Here is a 22,557-nt window from a genome sequence, read left to right as displayed (position 1 = left end):
AATTACAAAATTACAAAATTACAAAATTACAAAATTACAAAATTACAAAATTACAAAATTACAAAATTACAAAATTACAAAATTACAAAATTACAAAATTACAAAATTACAAAATTACAAAATTACAAAATTACAAAATTACAAAATTACAAAATTACAAAATTACAAAATTACAAAATTACAAAATTACAAAATTACAAAATTACAAAATTACAAAATTACAAAATTACAAAATTACAAAATTACAAAATTACAAAATTACAAAAAATAAAAAAATCCGAAATTTTGAAATTCTGACATTCCGAAATTCTAAAATTCCAAAATTCCGCAATTCCGATATTCCGAAATTCTGAAATTCCAAAATACTGAATATCCGAAATTCCGGAATTCCGGAATTCCGAAATTCCAAAATTTCAAAATTCCAAAATTCCGAAATACCAAAATTCCGAAATACCGAAATTCGAAATTCTGTTATTACAAAATTCCAAAATTCCAATATTCTACAATTCCGAAATTCCGAATTACCGAAATTCCGAAATACCGAAATTCGAAATTCTGAAATTACAAATTTTCAAATTCTTAAATTCCGAAATACCAAAATACCGAAATTCCGAAATACCGAAATTCAAAATTCTAAAATTACAAAATTCAAAAATTTTAAAATTCCAAAATTCCTCAATTCCGCAATTCCGCAATTCCGAAATTCCGATATTCCGAAATTCCGAAATTCTGAAATTCCGAAATACCGAAATTCTGTAATTTCAAAATTCTAAAATTCCGGAATTCAGAAATAAGAAATTCAGATATTCTGTCGCCAGACATTTTGTGTGAGAACAGTAATATTATTTTGATTTTTTTTTATAATATTTTTAAAATATTTTGTTTTTGTTTTATCTTTTGCAGTCTACGCTTCGCGATCGAGCGTGAGTTCGGCTATCGCCTTGACCGAAGCGGTCCAACTGCTGACGAAGATTCCGTCCCGCCAGCAGGGCGTCCAGATCGGGGACTCGTACCAAGTGGACAAAATTCTAGCAGAGGCCGCTCCCCTCAAGTCGATCCTCGAGGTGAATGTCGGATTTGAAACCACGATCGTGACCTAGGCGCCTACGTTGCCCTCGTGTGGCGCCAGATGCTCCAGAGTCACTTGGACTCCGGCATGAACCTGAGTCCGCACCAGACCACCGACGTCACCAAATACGAAAAGCAGGCTGAGAACCGGAACTCGCATATCCTCCTGCAAAAAAAAAAAAAACGCAAGACGCCGACACGATCACTTAAAACATCGCCACCGCGGGCCGGTACCGACCACAAACAACAAGTGCACGGCGCCTATGCCTTCTCCTCCTACTACTGCTAGCACCGGAACTCATGTCACGGGAACACCGTGCCAACGGAATCGACGGCACCCACCAGTTTCCACCTGCTCCACGGAGATCAAGGCAGATTTGTCCTGCCAACTAAGAACCGTCACCAGTCAGTGTCATAGAAAACCACCAACGCAATTTCTTAATTTGTCATTGAAATAAATATGAATAAATAAAATAAAAGTTAGCAACCTCTTCTTCTTCTTACTTTCCATCCAAAATTCGAAAAGCAACGGTCAATTCAAAAACGTAAATGTTGTAGTGGCTGCGTGCTGCATGCTTTTGGCAGGCATGCGTTACGGCGTTACGTTTGCGATATCGAAAATCACCGTTTGCGATATTGGAAGCAATGCTTCCTGCTGACGGGTGTAAACGGAGGTTTGCGATTGGTAGAGCAAATCGGAAGCAAAGTTTGCGATTCCGCAAACCGGATTTTGTTCCGTGCAACCTTCAAAAATTACAGCTTCCAAATTTACATTATTTTTTTCTGTGCATTTTGTTGGTCTGAGTCTGTTCTAACCGAAACCAACCAGAAAAATCAAAATGTTGTGCTCCAACATGGTTAAAACTGCTGTCCCAATTCGCCCCATGTGTCTCGATTGACCCCAGTTTACGGTAATCAAAAAGAAAATTTTAAGAGCAATGCCACAGCATTCAATAACCCAGAATTGTTGTTGCATTTGCTTGTGTTGTTCGTGCTTGTGTTGTTCGCAGTTTTAGTGAAATAAAAGTTGAATTTTATCAGTTTTTTATAATATTTTTGTTTTTGCGCAAGGCGCATCGGAAACCCCAGCTTTTGTTCTCAAAAAATAATACCTCACAACTCTGTTAATGGATTTTCACAATTTTTGGCTCGGTCTGGAATAAGGAAAAATATTTTCAGACATGAGGTCTTTGTTCCTGATACTTTCAAATCAGCAAATAAAACTTTCATAGGACCTTTTCAAATATTTTGCAAGCTTTTTGGAACCTTCAATTATTTTTCCTTATAAGCCCAACTTAAAGCCTTTCTTTCAGAGATATGATATTTTAATGTGGGAAAATTCACGGAAACGCCATTTTCGGCCACTCTATTTCGGATAGGGGCACCCCAATCGCCAAACAAAAAAAAAAATATGGGTCAGATTATTTTGGCCAAGAAACTCCCATGCCAAATTTGAGCCAGATCGGAGCACCTTTGATTTGGATCCTTCCTGATGGACGTGGAAGGGCTGCATACAGTATTTGCAGCTGTCCAGCTGCTGATTTTCTGATCAATTTGATGTCTTCAGTAAAGTTGCCGTTACTTATCAGGAACACAAATACAGTCTGCAGAAACTTAATCCTTTACTGCAAGTTTTTTCGCATTTTTCCTTGTTCAGGAAGTCATTTTGAGCCTCGTTTTGAGCAAATTTTGTTAAAAGAAAAACTTTTCTTTTTTATGTTTTTCTTCTCACATTCTTTGTGTTTTTATTTTTATTTAACATTGGTTGGTCCCTGATAATATTGTTATATTTTTCCAAATACTTTTTTCAAAACAAAAACAATAAATCAAATCACTCGCCCATCAGCATTGCCTTGGCGTTCTCGATTGCGAGATTCCTACTCGAAACTAGGTGTCCGAAGGCTTGATTGTTGAGGCAATTGTAAACCTCTTTTCACACCTAAGCTTTTATCCAATCCGAGATTCGAACTGACAACCTTTGCATTGTTAGCCTTACTGCCTACCAGCAACTCCACCGAGCACAGTGGTCGGAAACGCAAATTTAGCAGGAATAATTTATTTCCGCTTCAGGGATGCATTTTAGAGCTTCGGTGTCTAAGAAGCATTTGTTAAAAATGAAATTCTACATCTTTTGGTCAAAACGATATTAGGGTTGTCCAACAATTTCTAATATTTTCAAAAACTATCTTCGTTTCTAGATGAGATAGAGGTATACTTTCTTCGACAGTATTGTAGTACTAGCCATTTCAAACAACTTTGTCGAAGACACCAAATCTCTATCTCTTAATCTGATCATTTTACAGCATTTTATATGAAAAGCAGTAGGGTGACCCATTAAAAAAGTGTTTTTATTGCGTATCTTTTTTGTATTATTTTTGGCAATTTTGGTGAATCAAAATGCGTGTAGACATTATTTTAAACTTGTTTTGGCTTAAATTCAAACATCCAAAACAAACCGCTGAGGTTCATTGGGAACATTGGGTTGACGATTTATTTGTTTCGACTTTTAAGACTACAAATTTTATTGCGCAAAACAACCATTTTTATTTTTTATTTGTTATTTGGGGAACGAAAATGCAAAAAAATGTTTTGGTAATCACTAACAAACCCAAAAATATGATTTTTTAATTTTTTTTTTTAATATATCTTACTTGCAACTTTGCCGAAGCCGCCAAATCAATCAGAAAATCTATTCTCAAAGGCTTCATCCAAAAAGTATGCCTTTTTGTAAAGACAGCTGCCAAAAATGTGGTACATATAAAAATCATGCAGTTATATAATTTTTTATTTTAAATGTATCGTAAAGAGGGATTCAATATTTTTATGTAAAATGAAAAAAATACGATTCGTCGAGGAGGGTAGTGTTTTTGTGTATTGCTTAAACTATTTTGCATTTTGCACATCGTTTCTCGACAGCATACTCTATCATTTGAGTAGTAAGCACCTAGATTTTCCCGACAGTGGGATTCTCCCAAAGCCCTCAATCAACAAAAGCAGACTTCAAAATTTTCTCGAATCTTTCAAAAATCAAGTTCAACAACCTTGCATCACTGTATGAATCAAAAACAAGGCACAAGAAAACATTTTTTTTGGAAATATTAGTAGATCTCCTCCCACAATCGGCATAACCGTCTGTTGTTGTTTCTGCAGCAGTCCTCGCAAGGGTCTCGTTATGTTATCAAAAGCCGCAACCCGGCCTACAACAAGGTTCTGCAGCATATCGGTGCGAAAAGCAGATCAGACGATCCGTGGCCAAGTTCCCAGGACGCACTAGACTTCGATACCACGGGGAAGGCGTCGAACCTGCCAGGAGAATATTAATAAAAAAATGCTGCATCAACGATGACGTCCCCAGAACCTCCAGAACAATAATCGAACCCGAAACGCCCCTCATTTCCATTGCGATGCAGCCCGCAAAACACGTGACTTGTCTTGGATGAAAATTGTGTTTCCGAAAGAAGTCAAGAGAGAGAAAAAAAAGATCCCTGCGAGTTAATGAAAAACGACGACGATCGATTCGATTCGCGAAAGCGCTGGATTGAGCATCTTCGGCAGATATCGAGCCGAAAAGGGGGCTTAACCTCGTTAAAATTGAAACCCTTCGTAGGGCAGAGTTTGGGCCCTTCGAAGCGGATCGCGACGGAGGGGATCGAATCCTGAAGCAACAAAAGCAAAATAAGAAGCACTGAACTTCGCGAGCTGTTTCCCACCGTGCTCTACAAAGGGTGTTATTTTGGGTTTCCATCCTTGCCGTTTTTTATTTTATTTCGGGGAGAGCTTGGTCCCCTTTTGGATCTTAATTGCTTTTTGGCCTCGAGACACGCACCTTTTCGGGGGGACAACGAAGTGCAGTCCACCAAGGTAAACCTTATTAAAGCTTCAGAGCAGGTCACGGTCAAGGTTGCAGTCGACTCAAGAGCTTAGTTTTTGTCGTGGAAATGTTGTGTATTGTCGTGAAATTGTGGAATAATTATAACTCAAAAAATAAAAAATAAAATAATGATTAAGTGTGTAAGTTCCTTGCAAACTTAAAATCTTTTTAAGGTGTTAATGTCTTTCAAATTTTCGACAATGACTGTTAATGATGGTTCTGAATTCAGGGTCCAGAAATAATTATTTGAAATGAAAGAATAATCATTTTATGAAAAGGCCTCCTATAAACAACACAAAGAAAATCTTTTTTTGATTGAAACATTCTGAATCAAGATTTGAATGTTTTTCTAAAATAAACGTGGCTGCCAAATGGCCGATTGGGGATGATGCCTTTCAGAGCCTTAATGTAGTTACACTTTAAGAAATTATGAATATCTCTTATCTAATAAAAAACAAGTGTAGCTAATTTTTCGAAGGAATTTTAGATTAAGCCTAACCATTTTCATGTCATTTATTAACATTTGAATGCATTGAAACATCCCAAACGTTAAAGTGACCAGGCCTACTGCTTAAAGTTTACCACAAACAAGATTCGTTGAAGTGGTTTAAGCTTGAGCACAAATCGTTGGGAGCCTAGTAACACTTCTAAACCAACAAGCCAAAACCTAGTTTCATTGAGGTTTTATGGTAGAATCTTAATAAGCAGTATTTGTAGATTTTGCTCGGTTTGTTCAAGATGTCGTATCGCTCTGATTTAGATGAAATTTTCAGTTTTTGTTTTCTATACATGAGATGAACTCATGCCAAATATGAACTCTCTACGACAAAGGAAAGTGGGGTAAAACTGGCATTGAAGTTTGAGGTCCAAAAAACATGAAAAATCATAATATTGCTCCCATTCGCCTAAAACTTGATCAATTCCAACTCTCGTAGATGCATTCGAAAGGTCTTATGAAGCACTTCAAAATGTTCTACACAGACAAAAAAATGATGGTAATATTCATCAGGAAATGGTGACAGATTTCGTGGCTAAAATATGATGAATTTTATCCCAGAAAATTATGAGTTTTCATCAGTTTTTGATGAATATTCATCAAATGTGTAAAAAAGTGAATTTTTTCACATTTTTTATGTAATATTACTCAAAAAAAAGAGGTAATATTGAACCTACCAAATTTTCAACATTCCAAAATTCAACTTTTTTTTCTGTGTATGTGTATATACATCTAAGATTGGTTTGACCTTTTTCATAGCTTTTACAAATTACTGTTAAAAATAGATTTTTTTAAACCTTAATATCTTTTCACAACAGCCTCCAACACCCATACTCCCATAAATTAAAATATAGGTAATTTTATGGACTATAAGCCAACGGAATGAACTTTTTGGCAAATCACAGTTTTTCTCATAGATTTACGATTTTTTAAGAACAAACTTTTTACACCGATAACTTTTGCTCTCTAGCCCAAGAAGACAGGACTTTTTGGGCAAATATTGTACATATTATTCGGAATCCTCGGAAAAATCCTCGTAAATTTGATTTTGAAAATAACTTTACAATATGTTTTTCCAAAAAAGTTAGATTTGGTATACCCTGGGTATTTTTTAACTTTTTTTATGCTTGCAAAAAGTTTACTTAAAACCATAAGCATAAATATGGCTCTAAACGTGTGGTCTGATGCGGTCATTAACATTTATTGCTTTTACTATTTTCTTTACCAAGATGGCGGTCAATCATATTCATATCATATATCATAATATGATTGACCGCCATTTTGGTAAAGAAAATAGTAAAAGCAATAAATGTTATTAATACTTGAAGAAAACACACATTTATGCTTAATTTGGGATATAATTAGCATAGCCATAGAAGTTTTAAAATATTTTGAAAATTTGTGTTTTGAAGAATTGTAATAAAATATATGTTTATGAAAAAATACAATTACAAAAAAATGATGAAGCGAGTTGTGTTTTTACTCTATCTTCTTCACATTTATTAAAAAAGTTCAAATGCAGCTGAATTTTTCCGACCAATTTTGAAAAATAAGCTTAGAAATTATTTAAATTATCTCTATCATTTATCATTGGCATTTTGCAAGCCAATCTCCATAATATCTTTTGGCAAGACGAAGACTGATTTTTTGCAGGATAAAACCTGTTTGGCATAAGACGGTCGAATACGTATGAAATGCCATTTTTCCTAATACCTAACCTGGCTTTAACAAAGGTTTTATTAAGACTTTGAGGAAGTTGATAAGATTCAGTTGTAAATTGTAATGCTTTGAACTCCTTTGAAGGTTTTATGAATAGGCTGTAACAACCTTTTGTGGAGGGGGTTTAAAGGGGTTACATGCACGTAATAAATCACAGAATTTCATGTTTCGGAAAATTTATTCAATCCACTTTAAAGATGATTTTAAATCACTCCTGAAAATTTCATGAAAATATTTCATGATTTAACTGAGTAATATGGCTGTTTTCGGCTTAGCAGTCGTAAATAATCAATCAAAAACGATCCGTTTTTTTTTTATTGATTATTTACGACTGCTAAGCCGAAAACAGCCATATTAACTGTCCCAGTCGAGATAAACGAGTACTTAACTGAGTAAGAGACGATTTAAGGTGTATTCAAATTATACCGCATCCGCAGCCGCAGCCGCATCCGCACAAAATTTGATAGTACGGACGCACAGTGCGGACGCGATTTCTCCAATGCCTTTCATATGCAGCCATTCACACTGTTCCGCATCCGTATCCGCAGTACGGATCCGTATACGGATGCGGAACAATGTGAATGGGAGCATTTGAAATGCGTTGGAGGAATCGCTTCCGCACTGTGCGTCCGTACTGTCAAATTTTTTTACGGATGCGGCTGTGGCTGCGGATGCGGTATAATGTGACACCTTTAAGCTTGTCATACGCAAAGCGAACTGTCAAACGACGACCAAATTGGCTGAAATTTGTGGTGAAAACTCGCAAGACATATTCCGTGTGCATGACGAAGCCCGATTTTGAAATTGTGCATTTTAAAAAATACAAAAATCATAAACTGACGATTTTTAATATGAAAAACATAAAAATATTTTTAACTTTTATAAAAATAAACTTTTTGTCATGCACACGGGACCGGTTTGATGAGTCCTCACCAAAATTTTGAGCCGATTTGGTCAAGACGGTCAAGACAGTGTTGAGATATCGAGGCACCCGTTTTTTTGAAAATGCTAACTTCATATAGCTGTATCTCGGCAATGATACAACCAAATGTCCTCAAATTTATGTTGATGAAAATTGAAAATGTATTTTGTAATGTCCTGAAAACAGATTAAAATATAGTTTTAGTTTGTGGTCAAACCAACTTCTGACATTTTTGCCGATTTACATGTATGGCACCCCTTATGTGGAGTTCATCGGGGTTCTAGAGAGTTTGTTACTTGTGAAGAACAATGCTCAGAATGATTTAAATTGAGTTTTGAGAATGTATGAAGGTCAAAAGGTGAATCACAAATTGGTTTTTTAAACTCAATTTGCTCCAAAATGCACGTGCAACAAGATAGCACGATCGCGACGATGTGTAAGCTTTCTTGAAATGGTTACATTTTTTCCCAATTCAACATATCAACCATCAATCGACCAGTAATCAGCCTCCGTATCGTGGGAAACGATCAGTTCCCTTTTCATGAAGTCCCTCCACCCTCTCCTTTCCTGCAACATAATTTTGCGTAACTCTGCAGGCCTACTCCAATCGCTCAGGGAGCAATTTCCGTCCTTCGGGTTGCCGCCGCCATGGCCGGTGCCGGTGCGCTTCCGTCTTATCTCCGCGGAATCGCCGATCGATGCTGGCGCAGATAAAGGGCCTTCCTCGTCCTACCTCTCCAACTCTTCGGTGCAGTTTGATTTTTATTGCGGACTGATTTGAATACGACAATTTAGGGTTGATTCCCGCCGCCCCCGGGTTGCAATTCCGAACGCATCTTTTGTACCCCCTTCAGGTGGGGGGGACCTCCAGCCCCCTGTCCGAAAGGGTTTTTTTTTTGGCTTTGGTTATTCTTTTCAATTTGGGTAGACGACAAAGGGGACACGGCTCGACGACAAGACCTCTGTGTGGAGGCAAGAAAAACGCCAACTCCTTGGCTTTTCTCTCCCCTCGAGTTGTGGAGGCTGCAGTTTGAGGTTATGTCTGCTGGAACAAGACCCCGTGGTTTGTCTTGTGCTCTTGTTTCGATCGTTAGACCGTCCGTCCCGGTGGTGGGTTCTCCAGCGCAGCCGTGTCTTCGGGCTTGTCCTAACAAGCGAGGAACACACAAATCTGAAATAATTTAAATCGCTTCCTTATTTATATCGGATGTAAACTAATTAAATTGAGGAATACATAAAACAACCTGTCTCACGTATGTTTTTTTCGTTGCCGTTGTTGTTGGATTGGATGTCGTGGGTCCCCGCGTGCGGGGTTCAATAGCATGCTCACATTTCAGGTCGTTTCGTTTTGTCGTCGACGATGGGTACAATGCCAATGTCTGGTCTGGTTGGATTTCTGGGAAGAGGCTTGCGTCTTCGGCGTCCCTGACCAAGAGGTGGCACCAGCTATGTGGGATGCTGGGAGATGCAGCTACCAATGTCGTGGATTATAAACCAGCTTAGCATAATGTGGTGACTTATTTATGTTAGTGGGCTTCACGAAACTGAAATTCAACAGTAATTAACAGGTCAAACGATTGATCAGAAGACTAAAAATTTAAAATTGTCTAATCCATTACATTTAATGTTGACACTTGCACCTGTCGCAATCAAATCCACTTAATTCTTAATTCTGTTTGCTTTAAAAATCTCTTCCGGTTGTCAATATTATCACTATCTCATGGCTTGCATAGACATTTTTATTTGCGAAACGAAGCTTTGAAGGGTGTTTGACATTGGTTTGTTTTTGTTTGCTGGACGTTGCCATGATTCTCTGGGTACCAAGAAAAACATATTTTCAATCGAGTCTTCATTTTGCATCGTTCTGTAAACTGATGATTCTCTTCCTCGACGGTCCTTTGGATATTGACATCCAGAGAGTCGACTGTAATGATAATGATAATAGTGAGTTCACGTAAACGAGAACAAAGTTCAAGGCATTGGGAATCAAGAAGAAATCTGTTCAACTTTTAAGGTGCAACATTCAAAAATGCTTGAAATCCTTGTTCAAATTATTGCTCAATTTCACATCACCGGCGATCCAATGTCACCCCTAACCGGCTCCGTGGCTTAATGGTTACGGCTTCTGCCTCACAAGCAGATGGTTCAGGGATCAAATCCCGGTCGGTTCCTTTGAAATTTGGAATCATGAATTTGAACTTTGAATATGAACAAAAAACGAAAATGAATTAGGCGGGATTCGAACTCACGCCTTTGGATTGGTGGTCTGGGACGCTAAGCAGTCGGCTATCAGAAGGTTTACACTCTAGCAGTGAAATGATCCGTAGTGTTGAAACATGTTATCTTCTCATATTAAATACGCGCTGATCCCTGATTTGCCTGATGGGATTGGAAGTCTAAATATAGATCGAGTTTTTTTCCTTCAGATGCTTGCTTCTATGTTCAGGCGGGGCCGAACAATGCCCAGCGACCTCGGAATTGGACCGCAAGGAGCTCTGTCATTCTGAAACGGGTCGTTGGAAGCAGCGCGAGGGCTATCACCACCTAATACCCGGGACTGAGATAAGTTGTATCAGCATTCGGCATATACAAAAGTCTGATACAAACTATACTTTCCCATAATATCGCTACCGGTTAGCGGGTATTGGATTGGACCACACACACACACACACACCGGCGATCCTATGTCACCCCTGAAGCAAAAGCAAATCACGTGAATTTCGCAGGTGTTTCTGGCAGCCTCAGTCCTGCTCCATTCAACAGTAGCAGCAGCTACAAGCCAGCTCAGTCTGACCTGTCATCCCGCTGAATGGCTTCGGGGGGCGGTGGGGTACCCGTACACGAATTCCACGCGGGTTGATAGCAATTACACTGTCCAAGGCAGACACAATGGAGCGCCGACGACAAGCACCCCGGTTTTTGTGCATGATGTGTCCTATTTTAGGACCTCTCCTCTCTTGTTGCTTGGCCCAGGTCCAAAAGACGGGGCGCCCCACAAAACGAGCTTTCTGGGAAAATGAACAAACGGTTTTTCTCCCTGACTTTTCTAATTTGCTTTTGTGATGGTTAGTTCCTGTACTTATTCTGCTTTTGCTGCTGCCTCTGCTGTAGTTGCTTTTGTTGTGCAGGCCTCTCTGGGTCTTATCAGTTACATCCATCTCTTGACTTAATAGCCAGAAGCCCACGCCGGGTCGCGCGGAACTTGCTGGACAGGGGAGCGTGGAGGACCGGGGAAGTCGGGTGGCGGGCAAACAGCATAGCATAGCATAGTAGTACATAATAATTACAGGCAGACCACGCGAGCTGGGTCGAGGGTCTTTTCTGTGAGTGTGCTGGGCCCTTCCTCCTCGCATTTGCTTCTGCTTTTCCTGTAGGTCATTTCTGGAGGTCACACGCCGACCCGACCGCGGCCGACGTCTTTTTATTTGAATGACGCGTCCAATTTGTGTGCCGATCTTACCGGATGGATGCACCCGGCACTTCCCCACGAGTATGTTTGTGTGTGTTTGTCGGGTGGTAGGAGTAATTTTGCTGCCACTTCTGTATTTATTATGTAACTACTTTGTAAAACAAGAGAGAGTTCAATTATCTGGAATAACTTACACATTCAGCAATTTTTGCAAACTTATATTGTCATACACAAAACACCTCCGATTGAAAATTCCTTGGGCAAGTTGTCGCACTTGAAGGGTTTGCCAAGATAGCACGATCAGATTAAAACTCATTCGATGCTGTTGTGCTAACTTGTCGCACGTCAAGGTATGTAGTAGTAAGGTAAGGCGGGTTTTCAAACTGTCAAAATAGTCAAATTTGACCATTTTCCGGGAAAATTTCACCGGATTTTTTTCTGTGGGGTTGTTAAGCATGCAAAACTGAACCGAAATACGCTTTTAAAACACACATATTTTTTCAAAAAAAAAATAAATTCTACTAAACGCGTTTTTCGGTTCAGTTTGGCATGCTTAACAACCCCACAGAAAAAAAATCCGGTGAAATTTGCCCGGAAAATGGTCAAATTTTCACTATTCTGAAAATCTTCATATAAAATCCGGGTTTCGTGCTAACTATTTTGACAGCTGGGAATACCCGCCTTACCTTATCTAATCTACATACCTTAGTCGCACGTCGCTTTTTGAAGTTTCGAGAAAAAAAGCGTTTTAATGTTTGACAAAAACGAGAGTACGTAATATAAACAGTAACAAACACGTTTTGTTTGGTTGACCATTCTGTGCATTGTCCTGAACTTTGGCTGAATTTGGATGCCGGAATCCTGAGTAATAATTGAAAATGTTTACGGTAGTCGAGTTTGTACTTGTGTCAAACGCGTTCTGACCTGAAATCCTTTTGGCCAGTTGTCGCACTTACAGTAGCTTTCAAGGTGTGTCAAGATAGCATGACAAATTTAAAACTTCTTTCATAATTTTACGATTATTTCATGATTTTACATTGAAAATCGGACCATTAGTTGCTGAGATATCGACATTAGAAAATGGTGGGTTGTTTGAGTGAGTCTAAGAAAACTTCAATTTTTCTGTTTCTTTTGCTTTAAACCGCTGTATCTCAACAACCAGATGTTCAATCTTCAATGTCTGTTAGCCAATCTTTTAGATAACATTCTGAACCTAAAAAAATGAAAATGGTCACTCATGGTCACTATTTTAAGAAATCGAAAAACTGCAATATTTCGCTAAAATCAAACTTTTGGTGGATATATCTTTAAAACAGGGCCCTATATAAAAAAGATCCGCAAAGTACTTTTGGATGGCAAATTTTTTTTTACATAAAGAACAAAACTAACTTAATCCACCTATGTGGTTGTTGCTTTCCTCACTTTTTACCAACATTTGGTGATTTGATGGGTTTGGACACACATTATAGAGCAATTCCAGCTCAAATCAGGAATTTTTCTGGTACTTTTGTACCCGACCCTCTCCGATTTCAATGAAAGTTTTTAGACATGTTATCCTAGGCCTATATAAGCCATTTTTGTGTATATGGAGCCAATAGTACTCGAAAATAACATTTGAGAAGGGCGTAAGGTATTTAAATATTTTTGTATTTTGCAATTTAAAAATTACTGTGTCTCGAAGCCATTGCGTCGTATCAAAAAGTGGTCCAAGACAAACTTGTAGGAAATTGGATGGGCTTTCTGAAAAAAATACACTGAAACAAAAATACACGCCACTTCTATAAGATTTTTTGATTTTTAAGTCTAAAACTTAAATTTAAAGGTGTTGTCACGATTTTTTTTCGTTCAAAATTTTTGAGGAAATAGCCTAAGATGTTACCAAAAGACTGACGAAAAATGCAGGATGGTATGTCTCTCCTAAAAAAATACAAAAATCATTTACTAAAACTGTTTTTTTTTTTTGAAAAGTGCTCTAAACGTCAAAATTTTAAAAAACCCACAGTGAGAATCGATTCTCCAGACAATTTTACATAAAAGTCTCCATATTGACCATTGTCCTAGGCTTATATAGGCCTAGGATAACATGTCTAAAAACTTTCATTGAAATCGGAGAGGGTCGGGTACAAAAGTACCAGAAAAATTCCTGATTTGAGCTGGAATTGAGCATGAGCATGAGCATGAGCATGAGAGACCACCCATGGTTGCCCCTCCGTTGCTGAACAGAACCGTAATATCCTTTCAGCACTACTGATCATCAGCTCCGACGATTCCGTGGTGTTTCTCTTATCAACAGCATGTATGAATGCGCTGAAAAGATAAAACACCATGATTGCCAAAACAAGATCAGTTGCGAATAGGTAACAGTTATTGGCCACCAACGGCGCCCGCCATGTCAGTTTGTAGATCCCGATTTTAAGGGACGGGAATGTTAGTTAGCGCAGGTTGCTACTAGGGCAGCTGATTTACTCTGTGCTTACACCCCACGAGCGCTAGGAACCTGAAAACTTGTTAGTAGGATAGGGTGTTTGGTCAGGATTCATCATAGAAGATGATGATGCGACCCAAAATCATAGTGTTTTTTGAAAGGTATTATATATTATTCTCAAGGCAAACAATCGGATGCTGCGGATGAGACATTTCCCGTTTAATTGTTGTTAAATTTTTAATGAAATGGTTTAATCTTAGACAGCCGGCTGTGGAAAGATAGAACCAAAATCATTTGTAATTAATAAATGTAATAAAAAATTAAACAGTGTAATTTTTAACTTTTACGAGTTTTAAGTGATTGATGTTTAGTGAGGTACTGATTAACGGTGTGAACGACGAGTCACGATGTTTATTGAGCTGAAATGGTACGACGACGAATGCGAAAAATCTTGCGACCTGTCGGAAAGGCATCGCAATTCGGACTTACCAAGAGCATTTACCGCAAATCATAAAAAAAAGTTCTATCCCGACCGACGCGTTACTCCTATTAACTTCTATTGGATTTGCGTGATTGTAATGATATTAACGTGTTATTAAAACACAAAAACCTAGACGAACTCAACCGGCGTCGTGCCTTCCGATCCACGATGATAAAGGAAGGTCTGATAGCTAGTGAGTAAAAGGACGAACAAAAATCTCGAGCAATTGTGCAAAGTAAACGCGAGGCCCCGCTGGCCGGAATCGACTTGATATTTATAATTTACGCTATTATTTATATATTAGAAAATGAACGGAATGTAGCAGTACTTTTTTATCACCCTGTTGAAACACACACACATACACGCATGCACGCACACACACACACACACACACACACACACATACTTTAGGTAATATTTGTGTTTGCAAAAAACAATTTATGTTTTCCATTTCCTACTCATTGTTGGGTTCGACCCCCAAAAACAATGAGTTACATATTAATAATCCTAATCAAGCGTGTCAACTGACATAATTCACTTGATATCACGATTCTCACTCTCTCAAATGACTCTCGCAAATCAGAACACATTCATTCACTACAGTCACTCTCACTTTCATACATCAAACAACATAGAACGTGCTCACCCGAGTCCAGCACAGAGGTTGTGTGGTGTCACCAAGCGCAGCATCGGTGTCATCGAACAGTTCTTCTTCTTTCCTTCTGGGGCAAATCTGAAGCCGAATTTGATCCGCTTTCGATGCAGTTTTCCATTCACTATTTTCGTTTGTATACAATTAAAATTTCGCGAACCGTAATTCCAGCTTCTGCTCTTGAAAGAAGAACTTTGGCAGCCACTTTCATAAAACAAAAAAAAAACTTTTACCAGCAAAAAATTTAAAAACACAGCAGTGAGTGGAGCACGTCGCACACTCTTAAAATATATTGTTTTTCTTCCGGAACTTGATCACGCCACTGTCTATTTAAATTTTTCTGGAATCTTCATTTTCAGGTACGTTAGAATTTCACCATAATTGCATATTTTCACTGATCGGAACTACCATGGCAAAACTTATTTCGTTTAAAAAAAACAGCAATCAAAACAAAAGTTCTTTTGGAAAACAACTCAGCAAACTGTCAACCGGGAAGCATTCATGAACGACCTAACGCTAGCGTATGCAACGAAATTGACGTTTGATAACCAGGAACGAGTGGAAATGAAACTATGGTGTGGCTGCAATGCTCAACAAGAAGAAAAACAAGAAAAAGAAGAAGGCGCGCAAAATGAAAAGCCTTGAAATTTTACTAAAACTAGAAATTATCACTTGAAATCCATCGGTATGGCTTAGTACAAGCTCCACTCTTCAATTTAAGTACAAACTCGATAGGAATTAACAAATAATACAAGCTAAAATCACTTTATCTTTGGAGCGTTTCCAACACTTTTCTACACGTTACCACAGACTCAACAGATCAATTCCTGATTTGAGCTGGAATTGCTCTATATCTATTTCTCAATAAAAAAAAATACACAAATATCCCTTAAGCGGTCATAACTTAAGACAGGGTTGACTCATTGGAAAGACTCATTACTTAACCAATGATGGGTCGGATGATGGATTCGGACATAGCTTAGGCAACCTTCGGGAAGTCGCGTGTTTTCGCCTTTCTTACAAGTGCCTTTACAAACTGTGTACAAAGTACACGCACGTGACTGCCGGTGGGTTAACAAAAGTACATAAATATCACTTAAGTGGTCATATCTCGAGACAGGGTTGCCAGATCTTCAATGTTTTGGACTCGTTGGAAAGGTCTTTTGATAACCTAACCAACGATGGGTCGGATGGGGGATCTGGACATGGTTTACATACATTGAAGTGAAATCCGGCTTCCAAAAAGTACATTAATATCACTTAAGTGGCCATATCTCAAGACAGGGTTGCCAGATCTTCAATGTATTGGACTCGTTAGAAAAGTTTTTCAATTACCTATCCAACGATGTGTTATATGATGGTATTTGAATCAATTTCTGACCATTTATCTAACATCGGGATATATGACGAAACACATTTTTATGCATAACATTTCAACTATTAATCGAAAATTCAATCTGTATAAGACCCGATGTATGGGACCCCAAACCAAGTCGAATGCAACCGGTTTGGGTCAAATTAGTTCAGCCAGTGCCAAGAAACATAAGCTAGTCTGTTGGTCACATACATACACACACATACACACATACATTTGTTCAATTTTCGATTCTGAGTCGATGTGCATAGAAGGTGGGTCTACGAAGTTCATATGAAAAGTTCATTTTTAGAGCAGGATTATAGCCTTACCTCAGTGAGGAAGGCAAAAGTAACAACATTTCAAGGTGGTTTAATGGTTTTCTTTGAATATACCAGGATTGAATTCGAATTTTGAGGATCAATGAAGGTCATGGGCTACGATGCCAGATTATTTTATATTAGATCTGTATTTTCTTAGAAATAATCTGTATTTTATCTGTATCATGTCAAATTCGAAGCTATAGAAGATTTTTTCAGACTTTTAACAACAGATTTAAGCTTTTTATAATATCAAAGCATAATTAAATCACTAAATCGTTAATTTTTTTTAAATAAAATCATTTTAAGAAAATCTGTAAATACAGATTTTTGTGATCGATAAATCTGTATAATACAGATTTACAAGATACAGATACAATCGCGAAAACCTGTACAAAAATCATTTTTTTAAACAGCTTATCTGGTTTACTATAGATTCAAAAAGTGCAATACATTTCTTTGAAATGAAATGTCAAACGATGTGTGGCTTTTTCAATGAAGGAGTCATCCAAGAATCACGTAGACACTTTTTTGGAGGTTCTTAATTCCCAAAAGGTGTGCAAAAGGTGAGAACCCATATAAATAATATGAGAAAATACTGATCTCTTGAAAAAATCAAAAATCGTTCTAATGCGTACAAAATCTATTGTCTCTGAAATATTTAAAAAAGATAACATGAAATTAAAATCTTATTTCAACATCCAAATATCCCACTTATTTGGGCAGCAAATAAAATTTGGCATACTCCTTTCATTATTAAGCAAACTTCAAACAATTACCATCCGCTAGAGATTCGTTACCAAACGTCGTTGGTGTACTTACGCTAACCAGTCTTCGCTTGGGCTTGATCAGCGGCCGGTTCTGGCCGTTCATCTTGTAGTACAGCCCACAGGCATTGCACAGGTAGTGGCCGGTGCCGTCCCTTCGCCACAGCGGGGTCGACGTGGCCCCACAGTTGACGCACTCGCGGCCCTCTGGAAAAATCGGTGAGAAAAAGGAGAAGAAGACGAAGAAAATTAGAACATGTACAACATTTCTAAAGCATGTCATGTAAAGTTTTTCGAACGTTCATAATTGTTTCTCTATTTCGGTTTGTCGAGTTTTGCTGCTCAAAAATTTACACTTTATGAGTGAATGTTGTAAGATTAATTTTATTTATTTGATGCATAGCTTTACAAGTGACAGTGATGGATTGAATGCTAATCTTTTCCCAATTAATATGGAATGAATCATCTTGAAAATAAGATTGTTCTTCTTCAAATATTATTAAAAGTTTTTATTTGGGTAGAATTCACAAACAAAAATAAAAATATCTGATATATATAAATGCAGATGTAAACATGTTGAAGAATATCTTTTAAATTAAAATTTAAATATGAATAATTTGAATTTATGACCAAGTCTTTTACGAACTTTATAGCGCCACTTCAAATTTAACCAAATCCATTCCACCCAAATGCGACCTAATGCCACTGTTTTTGCCCACCCAAAAAGGGCCTCCACGCGGCATTGACGGGGCGCCCACACGTGGACCAGCAGCAGCAGCAGCAGCAACTCAGTAACGAGGGGTGTGAATAAGAGACAAAATTGTTGCGTGTTTGCACTGCATAACTTTTGCCAGCCGCGCGATGCTAATCAAATTCAACGCTCAAAACGGTTGCTGTAGCTGATGCACGTGAGAGTTTTGCATTGGGTCCCGAGTTGTGAAAGGTTTCAAAATGATATATTACAGCATTTAATTATTTTTTTAAAAATAAAATGTCGTTTAAAAAATATAAATAAATGCATTTTTTTCAGAATTTGTCAATTAGAACGAGTGAAAAAAGTGAAATAATAGTTAAATCAATTCAATTATTATGTTTTCACCTGTTCGGGCCGCCTCAAGAACGGTTTGTGAGCAGGTGAAGACAAAGTTGAGGATGACGTAAAAGTACCCAAATCAACCACCAACAAACCGATACAGCAACAATTATGCCTCGTGCAGTTCCGAGCCAGGCTCAAAAACGGCACATTATTTTCATATTTAGAAACATGATAATAACTGGCGGTTTGTTTTCGTTGGCAGCCACCATTTATGCACTCTCACACAAACACACACACACACACACACGTGTGGTGATGAACGGTTTGGCAGACCCTAATTAAGCCCAAATTACGAGCTATTATTGCTGATCAATCTAGCCGATTCCACAAACCTGCTGCAATCGCCACCACCGACACCGCTAATGCAAACTGGGTTTAACCCCCAAAATTTTGGGCTTATTTTAGGGGTTAAACAGTGTTGCCAGACCAGTGCGAAGTTGGCGGGGCAAAAGTATGCCACGAAAACTGTTTGATTTTAGACTACCGATGTATGGAAAAGTAATTGTGAGCTAATTTGATGTCGTGAGCAAGTTTATGTTAAGTGTGTGTGTGTGTGTGTGTTTGTGGAACTTGTGAGCTTTGCCTGCACATCACACGAAATCCGGTTGTGATAATTAAATTAGATGGCAATATTATACAGCAACATGGGGTTTAATTGAATAAGTTGACTGAAAGCAACTAGTTGTTAGAAGAGTTTGGTATCAATCTACATAACTAGATGATTTCTATTTGTTTAGTGAGAGAGTATGGTGCTAACTTGCTCCTTAGAAAATACAGCGTTTTCAAAACTGATCTGCACAGTAAAAAATAATGTAAATTTGGAAGTTGTCATTTTGGAAGGTTGAATATTACTTCTTTTATGATGTAATTTTACCTCAATTTAGACTGAAAAGTGGCATTACACCAGAAAAGTGGTAAAATTACACATTTCTAGAGGTAAAATTACACCTTTTTTCTGACATAAAAGATGAACCTCTTCCCAGATGTAATATTACCATGATTTTTTTTCTGTGTAAAACGTGTTTTTGCTCGAAAATCACGTTACTTAAGTTAAAGTTTTTATGGGAGAAATCGTCAAAATGTATGAAGAAAAGCAACTGTTTCAGTTTTTTTTACCTGTGGAGGGCGCAAACGTCGTCCAACCTTAATAAATTTTCGGTGTAGGACCTTCACTAAATTTTGAGCAAATTTCCCGAAGACACCATACTTTCATGATTTTTTGATGAAAATTGATTTGCTTCTGAAAATGACCATTTTTAAGCAGGTATGAAACTGAAACAGTTGCTTTTCTCCATAAATGTTGACTATTTTCCCAAAAAAACATGAAAGACTTGGAGGGACGGGTTCCTGTGGTCGGAATGGGCTTAAATTTGGAATCTACACAGCCAAAAAAAGTGTAAGGTGTAATTTTAGAAGGTTGAATATTACCTCTTTTATGATGCTATTTTACCTCGATTTAGACTGAAAATTCGACATTACGTCAGAATAGTGTTAAAATTACACATTTTCAGATATCAAATTACACATTTTTTCTGACATAAAAGATGTACCCCTTTCCAGATGTAATATTACCATGATTTTTTTCCTGTGTAGCCTATTGATGGGCCAATCTTTGATTTCAGGGGAAAGCTCCAAAAATGCCCGGATTTGGGCCACCCTAGTGTGGATGAGCTAAAATATGACCCAAAAAACGTAAGAGATCATAGAATAAAAATATGTAGATTGAAATATCGAAGCCCTTGTGCTCTCTTGTAATAAGTTTGCTAGGATTTCTATCTAGTTGGCACAAGAGAGCATTCAGATAACCAAGTCTAACTGACTGATAGGAATTGTGGATAAACCACGTAGCCTTAAAGTTCAAGTTTACTTTTTGTTTTTTTTGTAAGGCCGATGCAAACATTTAAAAAAGTTTTTGTCCCTCGGCCCTGGCCGAGGTCAAGGCAGGGGGGCAAAAAAATAAAAAAATATAAAAATTTAAATAACAAGCCATAGTCTTCACACTTAAACGAAAAAAAAGTATTTTAAAATGCATTTTACACTAGTTCAGTTGTTTTGCAATCATTAGTTTTCAAAAAATCTAAGATCTGACAAAAACAAAAATTGTAATGAAAAAAAAATTTGCATCGAAAATTTTCAAAAACTCTTAAGATTTTTTAATAAACCCAAACATGCTAACATGATTTTAAACGCAAGAGAATGTATTTTAATTTGAATTTTCATTGAAATTTTGAAGTTTATTGTAAAATTTTTTTTTTTTGCCCCCTGACGGGCCAGTTTTGAGGGGGTGACAAAAACTTTTAAAAATATTTGTACCAGCCTAATAATGCGGATCCTAAATGGCAAATTCAAATGGCAAATTCAGAAAAGCTGGAGTCAGAGTAGGATTCAGAGTCCTCGGAAGCTTAGGCTGGAGTTGTATCCCACCTATTTTAAAATGATTTCCAAGACAAGCTCCTAGCCCAAGTATCAATTGATAAAATAGTCTGAAACAATCAGATTGATTACCTCCTTTGATCAATCAATGCTTAACTACTCTTAGTTTCACTCCTCCCTCCTCAACCCTTTTTCTCCTCAATTGCAAAGAATGGGCCAAAAAATGTTCATAAATACCTGTAACTTGTCCTCAGCACATTTTTTTTTTCTTACGATTTATCCAAAACATTAGTCAATCCTTTTAAAGATCCAAAAAAAAAACCTTCAAGAACGAATATCATCGCTGGCTTGCGGTGGCTTCTTCAGAGCACGACACGCCACACATAGCAAAAACAATATCTTACATGATGATACCTAAACGAGCAGCCGAGAAACAAAACACAATGATGTCAACGATACGGGCTCTGTTCCGTTCCGCGCAGCAGCGGTTCCTCTCCGGGCCTCACGACTTGAGACGGCCTCGGAGGTCGCGTCTTCTTGCTTGTTTGTTTTTTTTTGGTTCTTCGTTTTTTTTCGGTATCTCAGCACGTGCATCGAAAAAGGACAGCATTATCAAAATAATGGTTAACACACACACAAGCATTTATAAACACGCGGTGAGGGGTTTTTGTCTCCAGCGATTTATTTTGGAAAGATCATTAAGCAGCTGATTTATTATCGGTCACCAGAAAAAAAGTATCTTTTTTTGGGTCTGTTCTCAGGTTTGTTTGCTTTTTCTGTAGTTGCTACTACTCCGTTGGGTTTGTGTTAGGCTTCTAAGTTTCATGAAGGGATTTAAATAACTTTTTTGTATTTTCGTATTTTTGTATTTTTGTATTTTTGTATTTTTGTATTTTTGTATTTTTGTATTTTTGTATTTTTGTATTTTTGTATTTTTGTATTTTTGTATTTTTGTATTTTTGTATTTTTGTATTTTTGTATTTTTGTATTTTTGTATTTTTGTATTTTTGTATTTTTGTATTTTTGTATTTTTGTATTTTTGTATTTTTGTATTTTTGTATTTTTGTATTTTTGTATTTTTGTATTTTTGTATTTTTGACACATTCTCCGGCAACGTACACCTTAGGATGAAATTTTGAAAAGCGTGTATGAGCTATTTGGATATTTTTCCTCGATTCTAGACTACTTGAAGCTTCAAAAATCATGGTTTTCATTAATTGATCATTTGAATATCATTTTGTACAAGTTGGTTAAGTTATGCATCAATTCGTGATAAAATCATCGTTTTAAAACATTTTTCTAAAAACTCCAGGTTTTCAGCGAAATAAAATCCAAAAATTATTCTTTTGATTGCATTTTGTAGGTTTTTAGTTGTACTTAACGGAAATGTCATGGGTTTGCAGTTTATCTTAAGTTAAGATTTTTTTCAAACTAGTGTAAGTTTACCATTTTATTGCGTTGCAACGTCACGAAAAAGGAACAGTTGTTTATGCCAACAGAAAACTAAACATTCAATCATTTTGATATTTCGGATGCTCTTTGTACTTGGAAAGAGATTTCAAATGCAACATAGAGCGACTTAATTGGTTGTCTAGATCCAAAGT

The 22,557-nt window shown here is 37.3% G+C and overlaps 1 protein-coding gene across 3 annotated transcripts in view; it reads right to left on the bottom strand.

Moving 5' to 3' along the window:
* LOC6040673 (GATA-binding factor C) overlaps positions 1-22,557 on the bottom strand; it is a 359,437-nt gene that overhangs the window by 89,934 nt on the left and 246,946 nt on the right. For all 3 annotated transcript variants that reach the window (XM_038252283.1, XM_038252293.1, XM_038252301.1), the window contains exon 4: positions 17,540-17,691. In XM_038252283.1, coding sequence (XP_038108211.1) covers positions 17,540-17,691 — 152 coding nt within the window. The remainder of the gene's footprint in view (positions 1-17,539; positions 17,692-22,557) is intronic.

The sequence above is a fragment of the Culex quinquefasciatus genome, chromosome 1 (assembly GCF_015732765.1).
Source record: "Culex quinquefasciatus strain JHB chromosome 1, VPISU_Cqui_1.0_pri_paternal, whole genome shotgun sequence".
NCBI lineage: Eukaryota > Metazoa > Arthropoda > Insecta > Diptera > Culicidae > Culex > Culex quinquefasciatus.
The sequence above is the reverse complement of the archived record's forward strand: the minus strand, read 5'-3'. Positions and strand labels throughout refer to the sequence as shown.